Here is a 20,973-nt window from a genome sequence, read left to right as displayed (position 1 = left end):
TGTGCGTCATTAAATATATTTATTTCTAAACCAAAAAGCCTGCTCACACACAGGTTCGCCAATAAACTGTATGATGCCTTTAAATTTAAATCACGTTTTATAATTTGAGATCAGAAAAGTCACACTGAGAGTAAACGCAAGCTCCAGCAGCTCTGCGCTAACAAAGCAAGGCACACTGGCTGCGATGACGTTATGTTGACCACACAGATGTCCACGTTAACCTGACCAGCACAGGTTAGCGTGGGCGTGATTCCTAAACAAGCAGCAGGTGTTAAACAGCTGGTTGTCATCCGCGTGACACACAGGGAGACGAGCCGTCAGCGAAGCCGTCCAATCGGCGGATGCAGCACGTGGAACACGGAGAATATGTAAAAAATCTAATCCGGTGTAAAAGTCATTTAACGTGAAACACCGGGAGCTACTGGCAAGCTCCACGAGCCACCATTTCTGTATTTAAAAAAAAAGGTTTACGCTTCGTAATTACACGTCACCTTTCGTCACTACCGCACCTGCGCAGTCGTCGTATACATTTAGCAAAGAACGGTCACAGAAAGGCAGAAAGAGAGAAAATACACTAACCTAACCGGAGGAAACGATTTTATGTCCGTAAGGATTAAAGCTATAAGAGCCGATAGAAGCCGACTACAGCGGAGGAGTCAGAGCAGTGACGGGGACGGTAAACAACCGTCGATGTGCCTCTGATATCCGGACATACAAGTCATCTTTTTTTCCTGAGTAGGAAGAGACGAGTCGCCGACAGAGAAACATCCAGACTGCAAGCATGAATCCCGAATAGTGAGTTTCACATTAAACACAATCAGCTGCACGGCTGTTGTTATTGTCTTCTTCCAGGAAGTATCATTGTGTTTGGCTAGTTTTCTGCTACATCACACCAGGCTGGTTGTGCTAATGGAGAACAGCGGCTCGGCTTCTGTAAACAGGGTGCGAACAGCTTCTTTAACGTGTCAGCTTTCCCAGTGCGGTTTCTCCACACATCAACAAATACTTTGCTTGCTCGTGTCTCCCGTTTCCCCCGTGACCGCGGACCTTTAACCACGACCCCCTAACAAAACAGTGCAGTGTACACTAATGTAGTAACAAAGAAAGAAACGCGGTTATTGTTCGTTTCAGATACCAGAGCCAAAACGTGTAACGTTACCAGCTGGTGATTGGGCTGTACTGGCGTGTTATGGCTGACCTGTAGCCTGGGCGAACAGGCTCCGCCCACTGTTTCCCCTTTCTCCATGGAGACGGCCACAGTATGGAACACTCGACAAAAATACGTTTTTAGTCCCACTTGCATTTAAACTTTACTATTTCCATAGCAATGCTTTTTAGATGTATGCAAAGGCAGCTCATTTGTGTTGTTTGTGTAGGCTGTTGCTAACCAAAAACATAGTGTCCACACTTTAGTTCGAAATTCTTGAATGTCACACCATGGAACTTGTTACATTAATTACCCTGAATGTGTTCATATCTATCTGTCTATCTATCTACAAACACACACACACACACACACACACACACACGTGATATAAATATTTATACGTTTAAGGAATGTACAAGGGATTATGACTGATTAATCGTACACTCATAATCTGCCTGTGCACTCCAGTGAGTCCTGTTAAACCGCTGTGTGTTCTTGGACCTGCACCTCAGTTTCAGGGTGCTGTCAGTCTTCTTATAACCAGGGCAACTTTATGTAGAGCAGCAATTCTTTTTATCAGACAGTTCTTCTTTCCATGAGGTGCTATGTTGAACTTCCAGAATGAGAGAGTGGGGGAGCAATAACACCAGCTTCTCACCTGAGACCTCGTAACATGACGCTGAGTAGGAATAAATAGCTAACTGGGCACAATTTGGACATTTGCACTTGAAGGTGTTCTCACTTTTGTTGCCAGGTTTAGATATTAATTGCTGTGTGTTGAGTTATTTTCAGCAGAGGTAAATTTACACTGTTATACAAGCTGTACACTGACTGCTTCACATTGCATCAAAGTGTCATAGCTTCAGCGTTGTCCCATGAAAAGATATTATAAAATATTTACAACAATGTGAGGTTTGTACTCTTTTGTAAATATACATCCATTAGTGTGTAATTACATTTGATACATTTTCATAGACTTAGAATTAATCCATTAAGTTTGTGGCAGTACACCAAAGGTAGAGGACAGAGAACTCGTAGGCATCACAGGCTGTGGAGGCAAATTTAATTTCATGTTCGCACCTTCAGAGTCTCGATATTAAGGGTCATAGCTAAGTTTTGTCATCTGAGAAGGGGTCCCCTTCACCTGGGATGTGAAAACACGATGCAAAGTAACAACCGGCATCTGAAAAAAGTGTCCTCTCTTTCTTCTTTCTTTAAGTCTCATCTTCTCTAACACACAAAACACTGAAGGCCTACACTCAGAGTCAGAGTTGTTTTGTCTGCTGCAGCTATATGCAAATAAATTGGGAGGAGTAAAGGCCCCAGTATACTCACCGTTAGGCACAGGAAGTGGCTGCAGTATTCTTCTGAATGATGGGTGTTGCCACTCAGACAATATTGGTATAAAAGTGTTAACATATAAGGGGAAGAAGTGCAAATCGAAAGCAAAGACTCTGCAGCGTTTATTTATTTGCAAAGTTTTTTCCACAAACGTCCCTCCCTCTTCTTCTTTCACTTCTCCACTGCGTAAAACTCTGTAGGTCTTCTGAAAAAGAAAGTCTCACGTCAGAAGTGCTTGACTAACTGGTAGAACTCTCAAACATGTCTCACAAATTTAGAGGATCATCATTTAGCCTGGAGAAATAGTTTGTTGCTTTATAAGAAAGCCCTCCACAAAGCCAGAACATCTTACTATTCATCACTGATTGAAGAAAATAAGAACAACCCCAGGTTTCTCTTCAGCTCTGTAGCCAGGCTGACAAACAGTCAGAGCTCTGTTGAGCCAACCATCCCTTTAACGTTAACTAGTAATGATTCTGTGATTCATCTTTCTGAGTTAACTTCAGTAATTACCTCCTCGAAGCATCAACGTGTCTTCTATATCCCGATTCTACAGGAGTGCTCACAGAAGTCCTGCCATTAAGTGACGTTTCAGTCTTAAGTATGATCAAACTATCTCAATTAATCAGCACAGGCCTTAAAGCTGGCTGTAGTTAAACCGTATATATCACATTATGCTTGAATAACCTCCAAAAACAAATGTTTCAACCATAGAGTGCCTAAAATAGCGCTGGCATACTCGTTTTAAACCAACCATTTAATAGTTTTTCTACTTTGAATACTAAAAATCAGAATGAACTGAAATGTTTTATTTTAACCATTTTTTTTATCCATCAGTTGCACACAGAGGTTTTTCATAGATGGCAATGCTGTCACAGTACGTCTCTCTGAGGTCAATCATAGACCTCTAACAAACAAAGAGTCATAGCAAGAAAAAAGTAAGTCAAACAAGAATTCATGAGACTGAAACATAGGGCTGCTCAATTAATCGAATTTTAATCACGATTACGATCTGGGCTTTCAGCGATCATTAAAAATGACTGAGCCGATTATTAGCCCCTCCCTCGTGCTTTACTCTCGCGCTGCTCCGTGTGGCAAATCGAGCGCACCTCTCTGCATTTCGAACACGTGTCACAACAATTAAGAGCAGCGGTCCCCAACCTTTTTTGCGCCACGGACCGGTTTATGCCCGACAATATTTTCACGGACCGGCCTTTAAGGTGTCGCGGATAAATACAACAAAATACAACTAGTACCGGTACCGGAATAAAGATTTATTCATAACACATGTGAAAAGACCAAGGAAAACCGAGTAAACGATAAAAACGATAACAAAATAATGCTGAAAACCGATAAAAACCCTGAAAACTATACATTTCACACCTGAGCCTCAACTCTCTCATTACCAAACGACTCACGGACCGGTACCGGTCCGAGGCCCGGGGGTTGGGGACCGCTGATTAAGAGGAAGTTCGGAAAGCTAAGCAGAAGTTATTTGGAGAGGAGAGTGACTGCTGTTGGTTGAAAAGAGAGGTAAAAAAACTTCAGTGGTGTGGAAATATTATGGGTTCGTGGAGTCAGAACTCATTTTTCATTTATTTTTTATATTGCAAACATTTGCACTGTTATCAGTATTTGCACACTATTTTATATTATTTTTTTGACAATCTTTAAAGTCATTATTCAATACATTGTTATTGTTAAATAAATATCGTCAAATAATCGAGATCTCAATTTCAGTGAAAATAATCGTGATCATCATTTTTGCCATAATCGAGCAGCCCTACTAAAACATTGAAATTAAAAAGATGCTTTTTTGTGAACATAAAATATTTACAATTTAAAAAAACGTGATGCCCTCAAATTACAGAAACAAAAGTCTAGATAGTGACTATGAAAATGACTGACCACGAACAGCCACAGCTGTCACAGCTTAACGTTTTCTTTGGCGTGTGGGGAGACGTTTAAAACATTCGTGCTTTTGCAGCTCGACTTTTCCGACTTTACCTTTTGCAGCAATAGTTTAACAGCATGTTTTGCAAATTACTGCATTTTGTTCACCGTCACCTGAAGCTCCTCCTGGCGCTGTTATTCCATGTCTGGTAGGATACAAACACACATGCTCACTGCAGTGTGCCGGGTAGAATATTCTCCAGTTGGGAGGGGGCGATAAATGATGCATTCACAGTGTGCGGAAGAAAAAAAGTGAATGTTGCCGTGGTAATTTATACTGGTTTGTTTCAGTAAAGCCATTTTAACCATTGTATGTGGAAACACTTGCCATACCTTTATCGAGTCTATGCGATATATCGCCCACCCCTGATTTGAAGAACGCGGCACTTTTCAGGGGTCGAGTCGTATCAGCTTAACCTTAGCTAACGTTTATCTGCACGCTCCTTTTGACAGTTGTGTTTGAACAGTAATTGTAAAAGGAAAAAAAGTTGCATTGTCCATTGTTATAAAGTCACATAGGTCTGATTGTTGTAAGATGAGGTAATATTGTGTATATTATAGTATATTTATGTTTTTGTTGTGACTTGGTACACATTTGTTTGAGCATCCCTACTTCAAATTAAAAGAACAATGGTTCCATTTAATTAAAGGGGGATTTGCACTTAGTCGGGTCGTATTATAAAATGTTTCCCACTGTTTTTGTTTTTTATTGCAATGGTAATTTTTCAGCCTTGTTCTTTGTATTTCAGTGACTATCTGTTCAAGCTCCTGCTCATTGGAGACTCTGGTGTAGGAAAGTCTTGTCTTCTACTGCGTTTTGCTGTAAGTAGTACTTCCTCACTGTAAGATGTTTTTCACTTCTGTTGGACTGAATGACTGTTTTTAACTGGTTTTGCTGCTGGCCTGAATCATGCTGTCCCTCCTCTTTCTGTAGGATGACACCTACACAGAGAGCTACATCAGCACCATTGGAGTGGACTTTAAGATTCGCACCATCGAGCTGGATGGCAAGACCATCAAATTGCAGATTGTGAGGGCACATGTACACACAGAGCACCACATTTATGGTCTTCTTTTGGGGCTGGTTGAGGGAAATTTGGCCAGAGTGTGACAAAACTTACAATTCTGTAATCTGTGAGATGTCAGCTTTTAGAAAGTGGATTGTTTGCTTGGTTACATTTGGTGGACTGAACATGGGGGTCAATAGTTTATATTTATATTTACACAGCAGACCTGACGCCATGACTGGTGAACCTGGAGTGAGTGAACTTTAGTTTTTGACAAGTCACACCAATGTCTCTCCCTCCCAGCTATCCCAGCTCAAGTTCCTCCAGATTTAATAATCCTCTGATAAGGAGCTCGATCTTCAGTTAACCCTACTGATTTTTAGTTGGCTCTGTGCAGGCCAGTCAGTAAAGTTGTTGTTAGTTTTCTGAAGGTAGTTTTTCACTATTAGAGAAATATGTTTTAGATCGTTGTCATTTTGGGAGACACAGCGATGATGCAAATCCGTTTTTGCTCTGACTGCTTCATGATGCAATCACTCCAGCTCTTGATACTTGGAAATGCTGTGATAACTTTGCATATCCATCTCCTGCTTTGTGAGAATCAACAACTCTTTTTCCTCAAGTCCAAACTGATGTTTGTTTTGATCGTTTGTGAAGTGACAGGTCAAATCCTTGCTGAACTTTTTATACTACATGTACATTGGACGATTTCATTGTAACCACTGGGCAACTCCTGAGAAACAGCCCTACATCATAAACCTCCTGCAACAAGCTTTACACTTTGAAACTCAGACAAGTACTGTTCTGGCAATCGCCAAACTCAGATATGTCCATCAGATTGCCAGGAGAAGTTACCCAACAGAACGTGTCTACATAGCCTACCACGTCACGTCTGAGTTGCTGTCCTTCACAATTGCTTCCACTTTGTTATTGGAATATTTAGTATGAAGGTAATTTGGTGACTGTACTTGTTGCACAGGTGGCAGCCTATAGCAATATCACGCTGGCTTTAACCCCTGACAGGGACTCATTTGTAGAAGCAGTTTGCATGCCTAGGTGCTTGATGTTATACACCTGTGGCTATGGAAGTGATCGGAATACCTGGGTTCAGGGATTTGGATCGGCGAGTGAATACTTTTGGCAGTATAGTGTATTCTTGACTCTGCCCTGAGGCGTGTCTACTCAAGGTAGATGTGTTTCCTCAAAGCTTTCTAATTTACCAAGTCATTAAAAGGCTAGAGTCATCTGGAAAACAGAAATATTCAGTCTACTGGCAACTTTATAGAAATGTTACCTTTGTCAGAAATCAGACTACAGAAACTTAAAACAACGACGGTGCAGGTTAACTTTGGTCTATTATTAAGTGTATCATGGATTTAGGGTCAGTTATGGACATTTACATTTACATCTGCAGTGTTAAATGGTAAAAGCAACAGTTGACACTGCTTAACTGGTGGCTTCATGAATGTTTCATTTTTCACAAACACAATTGGTTTTCTATCATAATATGCTTGTTATCATTGTAATATATTAATATATCCTCCCCTTTGCTCCTCTTTCTCTCTCTTCATCCCTCCAGTGGGACACTGCAGGCCAGGAGAGGTTTCGTACTATCACCTCCAGTTACTATCGTGGAGCCCATGGCATCATAGTTGTGTATGATGTGACAGACCAAGTGAGTGAGCATTTTTATGGAGTTATGGTCTATTTAATTAATAAATAAATATTTGCCAATACTTGCTACTTTTATCTGAAGGAGTGTTAACTTGGTAACAAATGACAGTCTTGTCTTGCTATGTTCTCCTCAGGGTTTGGAGGAAGATTTGCCCTGATTTTTGAAGATACTTTGTATTCATGTATAGAGACGGCTTTTTGTTCATATTCATTCTCATTGCACAGGAGTCCTATAACAATGTCAAGCAGTGGCTTCAGGAAATTGACCGATATGCCAGTGAAAATGTCAATAAACTTCTGGTGGGCAACAAGTGTGACTTGACGACTAAGAAAGTAGTGGACTACACAACTGCTAAGGTGTGGCTGCTTATGAATAACTGTCTCTCTCTCTCGCTCTCTCTCTCTCTCGAGGTCATTTTGATGGGACCTGATTGTTCATATCAAACATGAAGGCATATCTGGATGGATATAAAACTAGTTCATGTTATTGTTGGACTGTTGTAAATCACTGTCACCCTGTTCTCTTAAAACCTGCCTCAAAAGCCTTCAGTTGATCAGAGTGCTGCACTGAGTAGTGTCGGGGGATCGTCTAAGGAGCTTAGAAAACTTCTTCAGTTCTTAAACCAAATGTTGGAGAGTCCCAGGTATTTAATCCCTAGTGGAAGTTGCATTTTTGAGATCGTGCTGCCTCAACTGCCACTCACATCTTGCATCCGGTGATCTCACTTGAAAGGGTGACCCTGATCAAGAGTGGGTCAACTACCGTCTTACGGGACAACTCCCACCAGGGATTAAACACCTGGGACTCTCCAACATTTGGTTTTAGAACTGGAGAAGCTTCTCAGATGAGAGGTGAAACATCTTCAAGAAACTTTCTTTCTAAACTCCTTAGACTACCTGGATGACTGAGAACCCACACAGACACCTAATGGGCTGAAATATTCTGACTGCAGATTTCTGACTGTTTGCACTTGAATTTTCTTCTTATCTTTTCAGGAGTTTGCGGACTCTTTGGTGATCCCCTTTCTGGAGACCAGTGCCAAGAATGCCACAAACGTAGAGCAGGCTTTCATGACCATGGCAGCCGAGATCAAGAAACGCATGGGCCCTGGGGCCACAGCCGGCGGGGACAAGCCCAACTTAAAAATCGATAGCACCCCCGTCAGGCAGTCTGGAGGGGGCTGCTGTTAAAGGACCTACAACCATCTCAGTGATTTCTCTACTCTGTTCCCTCCCATCACCCGTAGAACTCACACCCCACCATATAGCCCACTCCCACTCCCGACTTTCCCCCTGTGACCTGCTCGGACAGAGGTCTAAACTGCAAAGTCAGATTGAATCTGTATGAGGGTTAATTCAGACCTGTTTGATTAGACAGAGAGGAAAGCAACCAGGAAACACACTGAGACCATTTTATCTTTCGCCGTGGAGGCAGAAGGAAATGAGATACGGCAGGAGATTGGCATTAATTTAAAATGACATGGAGATAAAAGATTAGGTTCAAATTCAAGTGAGGTTATTGCTACGAAACACACACACAGTAGTGATGGCACGAGTTACAAAAATTAAAGCCGTTTGGCCAAATGCATTTGTCCTTGGGCTCCGTCTGTTTTTACTGATCTCAGCCCAAACTTCACTCGCTCTGCACACACTCACTACGCTACACACTGTGGATGACCTGAACTCTGTAGGATGCTAGCAGTCTAACTGTGACGCATCGTTGTTATTCCTGAGGAGGGTCTAGGATGGATGGATGGTCTAGGGAAAGCCCAATCAGGGAGCCCCTCTCCTTCATCTGTTTCCTTCCTCTTCTGAGCCACTTTTTTATAGTGTGTTTAGACAAAAGCAAGGTGAATGTTTTTATTATGTAACTCTTGTTTGAGGAGTCAGCGTTCTTTCGCCTCAGTCAGCCAGTGTACTAAACATGCAGACGTGTGCTGTGAGCCAGCAGGAAGCAGACCCCACTGACTGTGTCGACCAGAGTCTGCTTCTCTCTGTTGGTCTGTGTGTTGGAACGGTTACATTTCCCCCCAAAGTTTTTAACTCGAGCACCCGGGTCTGACTTTGCTTCATCATGTATCATTTATTGTGTAATATATAGTCACATGTTCTGTGTGGACACGCCTCGCTCACTCTTTCTCAAACAGACTGGGACTCTCTGCTACGGCCTCCTTAGTGCTGCACTCTGTTTCATCCATGTAGAGAGGTGGAAAGTGTTGATGTGAAAGATGGCAGAAGGAGAACTTGCTCTCAGTCTCTTTATAGTGTAAGAGTAAAGTAACTAAGCCTTTGTAGCAGAGGCTAGCACGATGAACCACAGGGTCACCTGAGCCTGACTCTTACTGTTGTTTTGTTGTTGTTTTTGATTTGAGTCAAAAATTCAGATATCAATAAAACCACCAATATTTGTATTTATCTACATACAGAATGTAAGTATTGAATAGAATCAGAGCTGCTCTGCTGGATAAACTGTGATCGCACCATTTCTAGATTATCTCGAGCATCTTTTTGCTACATTCTGTATGGATGATAAACTGAACTCGGGCCATGAAGGTGTTTCCCTGACACTGCACATAGATGATGAAGGATGACTGAGCTGGAGTGAAGAGATTCACTCAGTCATGTTTCATCAAAGCCTGCAGAACTTTTTGTCCCAGGAAATGTTTTTCAGGATCTTAAAGGTTCCTTTAGATTGGAGTTCGTCTGTGTTTCCACTGCAGTCTGGAGCCAGTCAGTCTACTGGAATGCAATAAAGATGAGCAACCATGTTCTGCTGTCGTGATCACTGCTCTCTGCGTCTGACTGGTCAGTGCTGAGCTACAGAGGCCACTGTGAACGGGGCATTAAAGAGCCTTCACAGGACTCTTTTGTGTGGGAGGTTGGACACGTACTTTAGGATAACCGCAGTGAAACTGTTTTCAGAGTAATATTTTTTGGTAAACATCACCCCTCACCTCATTTGACTGCCAACAAATTGATCAACAAATTGATTGCAAACAGTAAAAACTTCTGTCCAATAACAAAGGAGCTACAGAGGAGTGAAATACTGAAGAGTAATGAACACAAGATTGAAATGTTAAGCATTACCAGCATCTCTCTAGAGTTTCTTTGTAAGTGGATTTTAAGGGGTAAAATAATTTTATTGGAAACTAATCCCTGCAGTGGAAACTCTAAAGGAACCTGGTTCTGCTGATAGAAACAGGGCTTTCTTCTGACAACACTGGCAATATCCTGCAATTATCTTACAATAAATTTTCTGTTAGTATTTTGTTTTATATTTCGTTTTGTATTTTCTAATTGAGGCCTCTTGTCCGGTTTCATAACAGCAGATTTCCTTCTTGTTTGCAGATGAAGCCGGTGCAGAGATGTGCTGGTTGAGGCAGTTTTAGGAAACTGATGTTCTTTGTCTGTTATGGACCTCACGTTGTTTCAGTCCACGAATATGTCTGGTTTTTCATCAAATTATTTAGTGCTCTTCTTTGTGTCTTGTTTGCATTTGAATGGGAATTTGAATGCCTAAGAAAGCTGTACTTATATACTGCAGCCAGTTTCATCTTGTGCCTTGTGTTTGTGGGTGTCTGGATGTCCAGTGCTTTTGGTTTTATGGCCAGATATGCACTTCCAGTACGGCCTTTAGCCAACGATGTCAGAGAAAATTGGTAAACCTCAAGATCAGTTCAGTCCTGACCTGCTGTCAAAAAAAATGAAGCCCCCCAAATTCTGGCTCCCTTCTCTCAACCTGGCAGCATTTCCAGCTCATGTGAGCACAACTGCTACATGTATGAGGACAAACATCGAAAATATGACAAAATGCAGATACCCCCCAAAACTTGAGTCGTGTGTGTGTGTGTGTGTGTGTGTGTGTGTGTGTGTGCGCGCTTTCAGAAAGTTCTAGCTCTGCATAGATTTGAATAAAGCAGGTGTGATGGTTGCTTCATGTGTGGAACTAACATAGAAGCCTCAGTTTGCAGAAGGTGATTTAGTCTTAATTGAATAGATGCTGAACAAGCAGTCATGTCATAATCAACATGATGATGATGATGCACTGATTAATTTTTTAATTAAATGTTTTCTTTCATCAAGTCTTAATATTCTTCTGATTTATAGACCCTGAATCCTGCTCTGCTGTGTAGTCCATGGAAATATAAGGAGGCCGTCTTTGTCTCTGAATGTGATACATGTCAAACATTTCTGTTTATTTCACTTCCCATTTTGTTTCCTGTGTTATTTGGACTCATTTATTGCTGCTTAGTGGCTTAATAAAGACACTTGATGTTTATTTATAAAAAGCAGGTGCTCAGCTGTCACCTGCTGTCTTTTTCACTTTGGTGCTCTCTCCCTGCTAAGCGCGCGCGCGCGCACACACACACACACACACACACACACACACACACACACACAAAGACTGACCTGAAAGATGGCAAACCTGGATGACAAGAAGATGTGAATGCAACATTGTGGACAATCCCTACTTGTGCCCATCACCACAACCAAGCAGCTAGCCCACCATGGCAGCTGTGATCAGGCAGATGCTTGGTTTTAAGATAAACTTGAAGAGATGGAAAAGATGGAAGCCAGGAGGATGAACCAGCTCCACCGAACCATCCGTGGTGTTCTCTCTGGCAGGAGTCTGGAATGTGGTGAACAACACTAGAGGCCAGTTTGAAGCCAGTTGCACAAAAGTCACCATGAAGTGTGGGATTTACCTAGGAGATGCTCTGGCTCCATTGCTGTTCTGCCTGAACCCCCTCAGTAAGATCACTGGCTATGGATAGTAACCATAGAATAGAGTAATCGTTAGCCACCACCTCTAGATGCTTAACACCGATCTGTAAGCCAAGAGTGAATGGGATTGATTGATTGATTCTAGGGTCAGCGACATTGGAATGTCATCTGGATTGGAGAAGTCGAGTTGGATAGTAGTGAAGAGAGGATAGGTAGTCACCAGGTAAGAGCCTAGGTGCAGGCTGTGCAGAGATGCCCCTGAGACAATCCAGAACAAAACAGGCGGAGGCAAGATGCAGGCACCCAGGGCATACGTGGTATGCCATAACCAAGTGTCTGGCATAGAGTACAGGAACATCTGCGTTGAGTGTAGCCTGGATGTCCCGAGGTAAAAAACGTGACAGGATTGTCAAGAATGACCGAGTTAAGATCCGGTGGGACTTCCAGATACGGGCAAACTGGTGATGGCTAACCAAGCAGACAGTAGTACCCATAGTGATGCAACTATACCAAATGACAGCAACATCAGGAAGAAGGAACATGAGAAGCTTGAGAAGTACCAAGGGTTGAAAGAAGAACTTGAAAAGATGTGGAGGATGAAGGTAACAGGAGTATTGCACTGTTGCACTTGGTGGACCCAAGCTAGGCGAGTGGCTTCAGCATATCTCAGGAACAACACCTGCAATCTGTGGCCTGGGTGTTATATGTCCTGTAAATGTTGGCTTGCTGTGCTTCTTAGTATAAAAGGTCTATCATTACGACATGAGAGGAGTCAGACATAATGAAGCTGCAGCCCTGGTGGCGATGTGAGAGCAACAATTAAAAAAACAGAAATTAAATAGTAAGTAATCTTGCAAATGTTGTGTAAGCTCAGTAAGCCACAGGGCTTAGATGCACTGTTTTACCTTCACCTTGACATTGAAACCCATGATTAAACCTGAGGTTATCTGCTAAGCTTGTAATTGTGCGATTAGTAGGGTACATGCATCTGACTGTGCACACAAAAACATTCATTATGCTTGAGAGGTGATACAAGAAGTAGTTCCTACCATCAATCAGTTCGACAATCCAAATAATATGATTACTTTCCACTGTGTTCCTGTTAATAAATGAATTCACACTGAATTTGTTTCTCTCTCTCGTAAAGCATTTGTTTCAGCTCTTCTTCGTTTTGACGATCTGTAGTTAGTTCTCAGTTTTTGTGCTTTTTAGTTTTGTTTAGCACATTTTCCATTTTGATACTTTGCTTTTTACTGTTAAGCTGGCTGATATTCTGATAACATCAGGTCATTCAGCAAGTTCAGCTTTGAATATTTCAGATATTTTTAAGCATTTCAGGCATTCGCAGCATTCACATTGCATTTTACGACAATGTGCTTTATTAGGCCTATTTATGGGCCTTATTACTACTGCACATGTTCATGTTTGTCATATTTCTGAATTCATTATTGATTGATTTAAAGTATATTGAAAAGACAATCACTATGTCCTTCTTAGTGGTTTACTCTTTGTGCACGACTCTTGTTTAACAAATGTAGTATTGCCTGTGAGAAATTAACCTTTTTGTTATTTCCTGTTATTTCTGTATCTGTCAGACAAATCTAATGGCCCAGCAGTTAATGCCCCATAAAGAGCTGTAATTACAAGGAGAACAGTACTATAGTACCACGGTTACCTCAATTTGTATTTGTGTGTGTGTTGGAAACCATGATGGCTCGAGTGTAATTAAAAAAGGAAGTGGGGGCCATTGTGCAGAACAGCCAGCAAACCCACGAGTGGCCTTACATACACCCCATGTGAAGCACGAAACCCCGTCAAAACCACGAGTGTGTGAGTGACGTGCTGCATGAAGGCATGGGTAGGAGGGAGGGCTGGGACAGGTAAGACTGGGAGGTAGAGTACAGTGAACGACTGGTTCAGTAGGCTCCCTTTATACCCCACAACCCGTGATAGCAGGGAGAAGGCCGGCCCGGGGCCAGCGTGTCAACGCCCCGGAGCACCACAGAGTCTGTGGCAGCACCCATCGCACCACCACAAAGAGTGGAGTGTGCAGACGAGTTCCAAGACCTGGGTCACAACATGAGACATCCACTCAGTTACACAAGACACACTGTGAAGGAATGAGACTGGTCTGGGTCCAAGACATAGACAAGTTGTAACATTTATAGTTTCATTACACCCTGTGGACTACACCTCAGCTAGCTCCGTGACATAACAAGTTATACATGTGTAATTACCTCCTTTGGCATGAAGACAGGGGGTGTGGTCAAGTTGGGCGCCACTGGAAACAAAAAGCTAAGCTAACAGAAGAGTTAGTAACGGTTTGACTCATGTGCATGTGATTCTTTAAACATAAAGTTTTCATTCAATAAGATGATAACAGGACTTGCTGGTGATGTTCAACAACAATTTGGCAACATCAAAAAGCAGCCATGTTGTTACAATGTGACAAACCAGAGCTGTGAATGACTGAGGTTAAAAGAAATATGACGAGACCTAAAAAATAGGCTGGTGATGAACAGAAATGGCATCCATCCACTGTAGCAGAGATCACAGCGAGCTGAGTCCCTGTGTCTGAACATGATGAAGTAGAATAGCTGGTGTTTTGTTTTTTACAACTGCAAACAATTAGAAGCAAGCAAACATTTATTTATACAGCACTTTCAGAACGACTCCCAGCTAAACACAAAGTGCTGTACACTTCACACAGAAATGATACATTGAATAAGTAAAATTTTTTTTTAAATAAAAGAAAGATAAAAATATAAAAAAATAAGATGATAATTAAAATGACATTTAAAACAATAAAATGAGCACTTTAGATTAAAACGACAAAATCAGGGTCATGCTGTGTCATATGCCAAAGAGTAAAAATGGGTTTTAAGACGTGTTTCACAAGTGGACAGTGAAGGGGCCTCTCTGATGTGCTGGGGCAGCTTGTTCCACAGATTAGGAGCAGCAGTAGAGAAGGCCCCGCCCCCTCTTGGACCTGGGTGCCTCCAGGAGCAGCTGGTCAGCTGGCCTGAGAAACCTGGGGTCTGAGTAAGGATGCAGAAGCTCAGAGAGGTAAGGTGGGGCAAGACTGTTTAAACATTTAATAACAAACATAAGAATTTTAAAATGAACTCTACGATGTACAGGCAGCCGATGGAGTGACGCGAGGATGGGAGTTATGAGCTCTCTTTTACGAGTTCTGGTTAAAAGTCGTGCAGCAGCATTTTGGAGCAGCTGCAGACGAGAGAGAAGACACCGACTAACTCCAAAATACAGACGTCACAGTAATCCAAACGAGATGAAGTAAAAGCATGGATTACTGTTCAAAATGTGACCTGGATAAATTAGGTCTTAGCTTTGCCAAACGCCTTAAATGATAAAAACTGGACTTGACAGTAGCCCTAATTTGAGTGTCCAACTTCACTGTCCATCCTAAAACCCAGGTTTGTAACAACAGGTTTAAGATACTCTGCCAGGGGTCATGATTCACAACAGGAAGTCATTTACTATTCAGCAACTGAAGGTTTTTAAGATAAAACCACAGGATTGCAATCTGTGGCTTTAAAAGAAAATCAAACAAAAACAGACTTTCTCAGTTTGTTGCCCCTAATAAGGCGTTTAAACACTGCTGATATTGTTGTGTTCTCACTGACTTTGTGACCAATAAGCCACTTTAATCGAGTCCTTTGGTAAAATGTATCATGCCAGGTATTGAAATGGAACTTTTTTATTTTGCTATTATGTATTTGTTTCCTTACTTTTAATTTATCATTATTTATCTCAACTTCACCTTTAACCTTGTTTTTTTTATTTATTGTTTTATATTATTATCACTATTTTATCTTCTTTTTACTTTCTTACTACATTATTTTGTTGTTTGTTCTTCTTACTTAATTATTTGATGAAAAAATTGTTGATATTTGTTTGTACTTTGTTATTACTCTGGTTTCTATATTAATTGATTGTTGGAGCTTAATCCTAAGATTTTTATTTTCATCTATGTGTTTATTATTCCTTTGTCGCCTTGCTGTGATGTAATTGGCCTTCAAGTTTCTCTAATGTGGTTAATCATAGTTAATTTATAATTTCTTACTTTTTGACACAAGGCCAAGGATTTGGGGCCCTGTGGGGGAAAACATCCAACTTTGGGCCCCAGAACTTTAATATTGTAAACCATGCTGACTCTAAAAATATGATACTGTGCAGAAATTGATCAAAATTTTGCTTCGATGTTTTGATTTTGTGCAAAACTGATGAGATATCTGCAAGTCTTTTTTTTTTTTTTTTTTTACATTTTAATGTTTTTAATAATAACATTATTAGATATATGATGTAGAGATATAGAGAAATTAAAAAGAAATTAAAAGTTACACTAAGTTAACACTCAGATATATAGGTACACTTGAGAACTGCTTTAATGGAAAATGTCAAAAACTATTAACAAAGGCATTTTAAACCATTAATCACAGAATGAATAAATGTGTGGCGCCTCGCATCGTGCATTATCAGCATCACACGTTATGCTCCAGACAGCGGGGAAGACAACACTTAAATAACCTGATGTTAAATATGAAAACGTGTTGCTATAGAGGATGTTCACGGATTACTAAAATACGACAAATTAACATTTGAAAAACTCATAAATTGCAATTGAAAAGTGTGGCGCAGCTTGCACATTATGAATGATGCGAGCTGTTTGAAAATTAATAACTACTTCAACAAAACTTAAAATCTAAAATAAAACAATAAATCATCCTTTTTCTTCCTCTCAGGTTGTGGGTCAGCAGCAGGGAAGCCACCGGCTCCAGGTTATCTGTGGAAACATCGAGGTGTTCAAGGGCAGCCGATAGATGTTATCTCTCCAGTGCGTCCCAGGTCTATCCCGGGGCCTCCTCTGGGTAGGACATGCCTGGTCAGAAGACCTTACCCAGGAGGTGACAGCCTAGTGTCCTTTGAACTTAGGGGAGTTGCGGCTCTACTCTGCCCCCTCCGAATGGCTGAGCTCCTGACACTCTAAGGGAGAAGCCCGTCCACCTTCATTTCAGCAACTTTTTCAGTAGCGTTTACAAAACGATCAGGCGTAGATTAACAGATGTATGTTGTTTTCAACAATGCTGCGCTAACTGCTGGCAGACGGCTGCATAACGTTTAGGACAAAATAATTGAAATAATTAAGTATTGGCAAATATGACTTAAATGATCCTTTGGATATCTTTTTAAAATGTAATTTTCCAAGGGGCCTCCTGCAATTAGACACGTTTCTAGTGTCCAGTTGTCTCTTTTAGGTTAATCATTTCTGTCTTTTTTTTAATCTAAAAAAAAAAAGACTAATAGATTGTTCTGGTGTTTTCTAGAGATCCTGTCAACCATGGACCCTTTCCTCCCTCTGGCGCCCCCTGCTTGTACTGTTTACCAGCTGCATCCTACATGGATGCGAGCAGCAGTCTGGCTATTAGAAGGCTGACACAGGAAAAAAAAGATAAAGACACGTTGTTTTCAACACAATTTATTTTACATACTCTCCATACACTTCATATTCCGTGTGAAGCCTTGGTATGTACTATTGCAAGTTGCTTTCAGCTTATCATGTCAGCACACACAGTCTTTAGTCAGCAGGTCCTTAGTCAATCTGCCCGCACTGAATTCCCTCCGCTTCAATCAACGGGCCCCTGGAAGATGAGTTTGATGTGGCCCTGCTCTCCTGTCAACCAGGTACCACAGAAAGGGCAGGCAGCATGAAAGGCATGAGTGCCGTGGGGCAATGGGATTTGGCTCCACCCTGCTACTGTCTTTTCTGAGCAAACATGACCACAGGGGCAGAAAGCATGAGTGGGTGGCCCAGCGTCCAGGTACAATCCCCCCTCACAGCCCAACCACAACGGCACGTAGGGGCCTACTCTTCGACACATAGGGCACTCCCTCTCACCTGTGCCGGCAGGTGCTGTGCCTCCGGGGCCGGGGGGCCCTTTTTCTTTCCGGTAGCCCCAGTTGTGGTAGCCGTGTACGTGACCGCAGTTGACATAAACCCAGGGTTGCTTCTTGTCAACAATCTCGCGCTGGGCCAGGCTGGGGAAGGCCAGCGTGTTGAAGCCCACAGGACACTGAGGCCTCGCAGCGTTCAGCTCCTGTCGAAGGCACTCCAGCTGTTTGAGAGTAGGAGTATGCCGCAATCCGGGGGGGGTCCTCCACAGCAAGGTTGCTCCACACAGATCAATCAGTGAACCATCCTGGAGTGTGTTTGACTCATTTTCAACCTTCAGAGCAGAACAGAAAAAGGAAAATGTGAGTGTAGATATGAAGCAAGGAAAGCATCATTATCAGAAACGGAACCAGGCAAAATCATTTTTCGTATTCCTGGAATTTTGGGAATTTTCTTAAACTAGAAAAACTTTTACACTTCTATGCCACCACACAATGGGTTCAAGGGTTCAAGGTTCAAGGGATGTAGCAATCTATGGAGTGTACAGCATTGGAGCAGCGGTCCCCAATCCCCGGGTTGGGGACCAGTACCGGTCTGTGAGTTGTTTGTACCGGTCTGTGAGAGTTGAGGCTCGGGTGTGAAATTAGGGTTTTCAGGATTTTATCATCTTTTCCTGTGTTGTAGTTGTGTGTCTTATTTTGAAAGAAATATTTACACGTTACCATAGCGACCAAAAAGCATTATGATGTTGCTCTCAGTGTTGTTGGCGCATTTCAGGAGGAAGCTGCTAATAAAGTTACACAGTGAATTCAGATTTATTATTATATTTACAAAGTACCACAGTTTTTGTCTCGGTCATATCATGTTGTTGCATTTATCTGCGACACCTTAAAGGCCGCTCCGTAAAAAAATTGTCTGACGTTAAACCGTGGCGTAGAAAAGGTTGGAGACCGCTGATGTGTAGAACCAGACAGCAGCTTTGTTTGTTTATGTCTCGACGAAGCAACAAGTCAGCAGATGTCTGAACACAGGCAGAAAAAAATATTCAGTCACATTTAAATTTATTTACTCAAAAGACAAAGAAAACTGTGTGTTTATGCATTTATTGTTTTTATATTTGCATCTTTCTTTCAATGCGCTAAGAATAAATACTTCCTAGTTTGACTATTTCCATTATTTCTAATGCTGCTCTAAGGTCACCGTCCTTAAGCTGCAGTTCGTCTTTGACTGCTTTACTTAACTTGTACACCTTCTGTGATCATTTCGATTATTAGATTAGCTTTTATATTAGATTATTTAGATTTAGATTATTCAGCAGGCCCCAGAAATGGACTGAAAAATAAGATTTCATTCATCATTACAGGATGGTGTGCAGCCAACAGCTTGAATGTTTCAAACAAAGGAAGTAGTGGTGAATTATGACACTGTGTTAGTCCAGCTTTGGTCTATTTCCTCAGAACGTTTTTCTTTGTAAATCAGCTGAAACTGTTACTGGAGTTAAAATCATCCACATGCTGGGAAAAACTGGATGTTTATCCTGGGCCAAGAAATGTTTGTATAAAGTCAACCAAGACCTAAATTTAAGTTTAGTTTAGTTTAAGTCGAGTTCGTTATTCGACTCGATATTTCTGTGATGACAGAGAAACCAACCAAATCATTGCCTCCTAATTAAATGTCAGAGAGACTGTGCTGTACGACTGTATACTGAGTATACTGACATTTTTCTTTTCTTTTGTTTGGTCCTTGTGGCCACGGGCCTTTACATGGGCTTTACATTATTGCACGGTTTAAAGAATAGTGTGCAGTTTAACTGCAGCTCAGAATCCCATTTAAAGAATTGCACTCAAACACACATCAGGAGCTAATACTGCTGAGAGGACGTCTTTCCTCCTTTTTGAAATATTAATAAAAAAAACATAACAGGATCTTTAAATACAGACTCTTTAAATACAGACTCTTTAAATACAGTTATTCGTAGCTTTTGATATTGTTTAGCTTTGCAGTCTGTGATGAATCAATCATCAAAAGAAAGCCCTGCAATTTTAAGCCAGGCTCAGTAGTTTGGACACTTGTATCCACATGAAGTCTGCATGAAACACATCAGCTGCTTTCTTACCAGTTTTCCTCTCTGCTGGGCTGAGCGTGTCTCCCTCAGTGCAAAGACATTGCCACAGACTGAGATTTCTCTCCAGACCCCAGGAGCCGGCTCAGACACAAACTCGCCCGCTGGGTGCATGACCAGCACACCATTGGTAGTCAGACCATCCATCAGGCCGTCTGATGTTCTCCATTTGGCAGCCCGCTCCTTAGATTCCCCACATGGACACACACAGAGCAGGCAGATAGTCAGGCTAACGTGAAGACTGTGAGGTGCTGGAGGCCGTTGTTAGAGATGGTTAGTAAGGAAACAGCTATGGCTGCGTTTGCCTTCTGCTAGCTCAGTGTAGACCAGTGCACTGACTAAAGCACAGAGATGCTGGCTTTGATGATGACTTTGAAAAGCACACTAAGAGTTCCTAACTTAAAACTATTTTACATACAATAAAAATAACCTTTATTAAGCATAAAGGGCTTCGTTCCTCATTCTGACTGTAATTTAGCTTAGAAAGGCTTTTGTGGACTTGAAAACAAAATATTTCTGTTTATTTTTCACTAAAAACATCACAGTAAGATGCATGAAACAGGTCGTAGATCATTTTTAACCTAATGTAAATTTATCCCAATACAAACTATGATCAGGTCTCTGTTTCATATTTTGTGGAGTTTCATAATTTTCTATTTACACAGGTTAGTGTCATTGGGCCTCATTTATATTTACAGTGCATAATCTGGCTAAAAACAGACAGAAATGAAGAGTGTACCAAAGTAAATCAAGCTCTTTCTCCTTTCACCCCACACAGCGCTTACATAAAGCTCCTCACCTATTGGCATCCAGCCTTTACGTCACTGCCACAGTCGGCTGTTGTCAAAGCTGCGCTTGTTTCACAGCTCATCAGAAACTAGGGGTGCGTTCCAAAAGTACCTCCTGTGTCCTATTCCTAACCTCTTTTAGTGGCTAGGAGAATCAATATGGACTTAGGAGAAGAGAACAGCCAGATGTGACGCCAGATGTCCGCTGTGTTGAAAGTAAAATATAGAATAGAATAAAATAGAATAGGCCTTTATTGGGTGCTCCACACCAGTTGCTTTGGCCTCTGTCACATTCTGTACAC

The 20,973-nt window shown here is 41.6% G+C and overlaps 2 protein-coding genes across 16 annotated transcripts in view; one reads left to right on the top strand and one right to left on the bottom strand.

Annotated features, from left to right (window-relative positions):
• Positions 1 to 318: 318 nt before the first annotated feature.
• On the top strand, positions 319 to 11,401 carry rab1ba (zRAB1B, member RAS oncogene family a). The gene is made up of 6 exons (XM_086285414.1): positions 319 to 795; positions 5,191 to 5,263; positions 5,376 to 5,471; positions 7,028 to 7,123; positions 7,348 to 7,479; positions 8,119 to 11,401. The coding sequence occupies exons 1-6, from the start codon at positions 782 to 784 to the stop codon at positions 8,311 to 8,313; spliced, it is 606 nt and encodes a 201-aa protein (XP_086141540.1). The 5' UTR covers positions 319 to 781; the 3' UTR covers positions 8,314 to 11,401.
• Positions 11,402 to 17,331: 5,930 nt separating this feature from the next.
• Positions 17,332 to 20,973, bottom strand: part of peli3 (pellino E3 ubiquitin protein ligase family member 3) — a 42,873-nt gene continuing 39,231 nt past the window's right edge. For all 15 annotated transcript variants that reach the window (XM_086285396.1, XM_086285410.1, XM_086285411.1 and 12 more), the window contains 2 exons: positions 19,878 to 20,066; positions 17,332 to 18,095 (listed from right to left, as the gene is read on the bottom strand). In XM_086285396.1, coding sequence (XP_086141522.1) covers positions 17,496 to 18,095; positions 19,878 to 20,066 — 789 coding nt within the window. In that variant the 3' untranslated portion in view covers positions 17,332 to 17,495. The remainder of the gene's footprint in view (positions 18,096 to 19,877; positions 20,067 to 20,973) is intronic.

Source organism: Aulonocara sp. 'chitande type north' Nkhata Bay, linkage group LG3 (assembly GCF_057382095.1).
Source record: "Aulonocara sp. 'chitande type north' Nkhata Bay isolate Kocher_YH1m ecotype deep benthic linkage group LG3, A_spYH_male_GT1.1, whole genome shotgun sequence".
Classification (NCBI taxonomy): domain Eukaryota; kingdom Metazoa; phylum Chordata; class Actinopteri; order Cichliformes; family Cichlidae; genus Aulonocara; species Aulonocara sp. 'chitande type north' Nkhata Bay.
This window is presented reverse-complemented; position numbering and strand designations above follow the sequence as displayed.

Bases quoted from the DNA above. Each gene is read 5' to 3' on its own strand.
- rab1ba (XM_086285414.1), top strand. The intron at 5,264-5,375 runs GTAAGTAGTACT...CTCTTTCTGTAG, and splicing joins GTCTTCTACTGCGTTTTGCT to GATGACACCTACACAGAGAG. The intron at 5,472-7,027 runs GTGAGGGCACAT...TCATCCCTCCAG, and splicing joins AGACCATCAAATTGCAGATT to TGGGACACTGCAGGCCAGGA.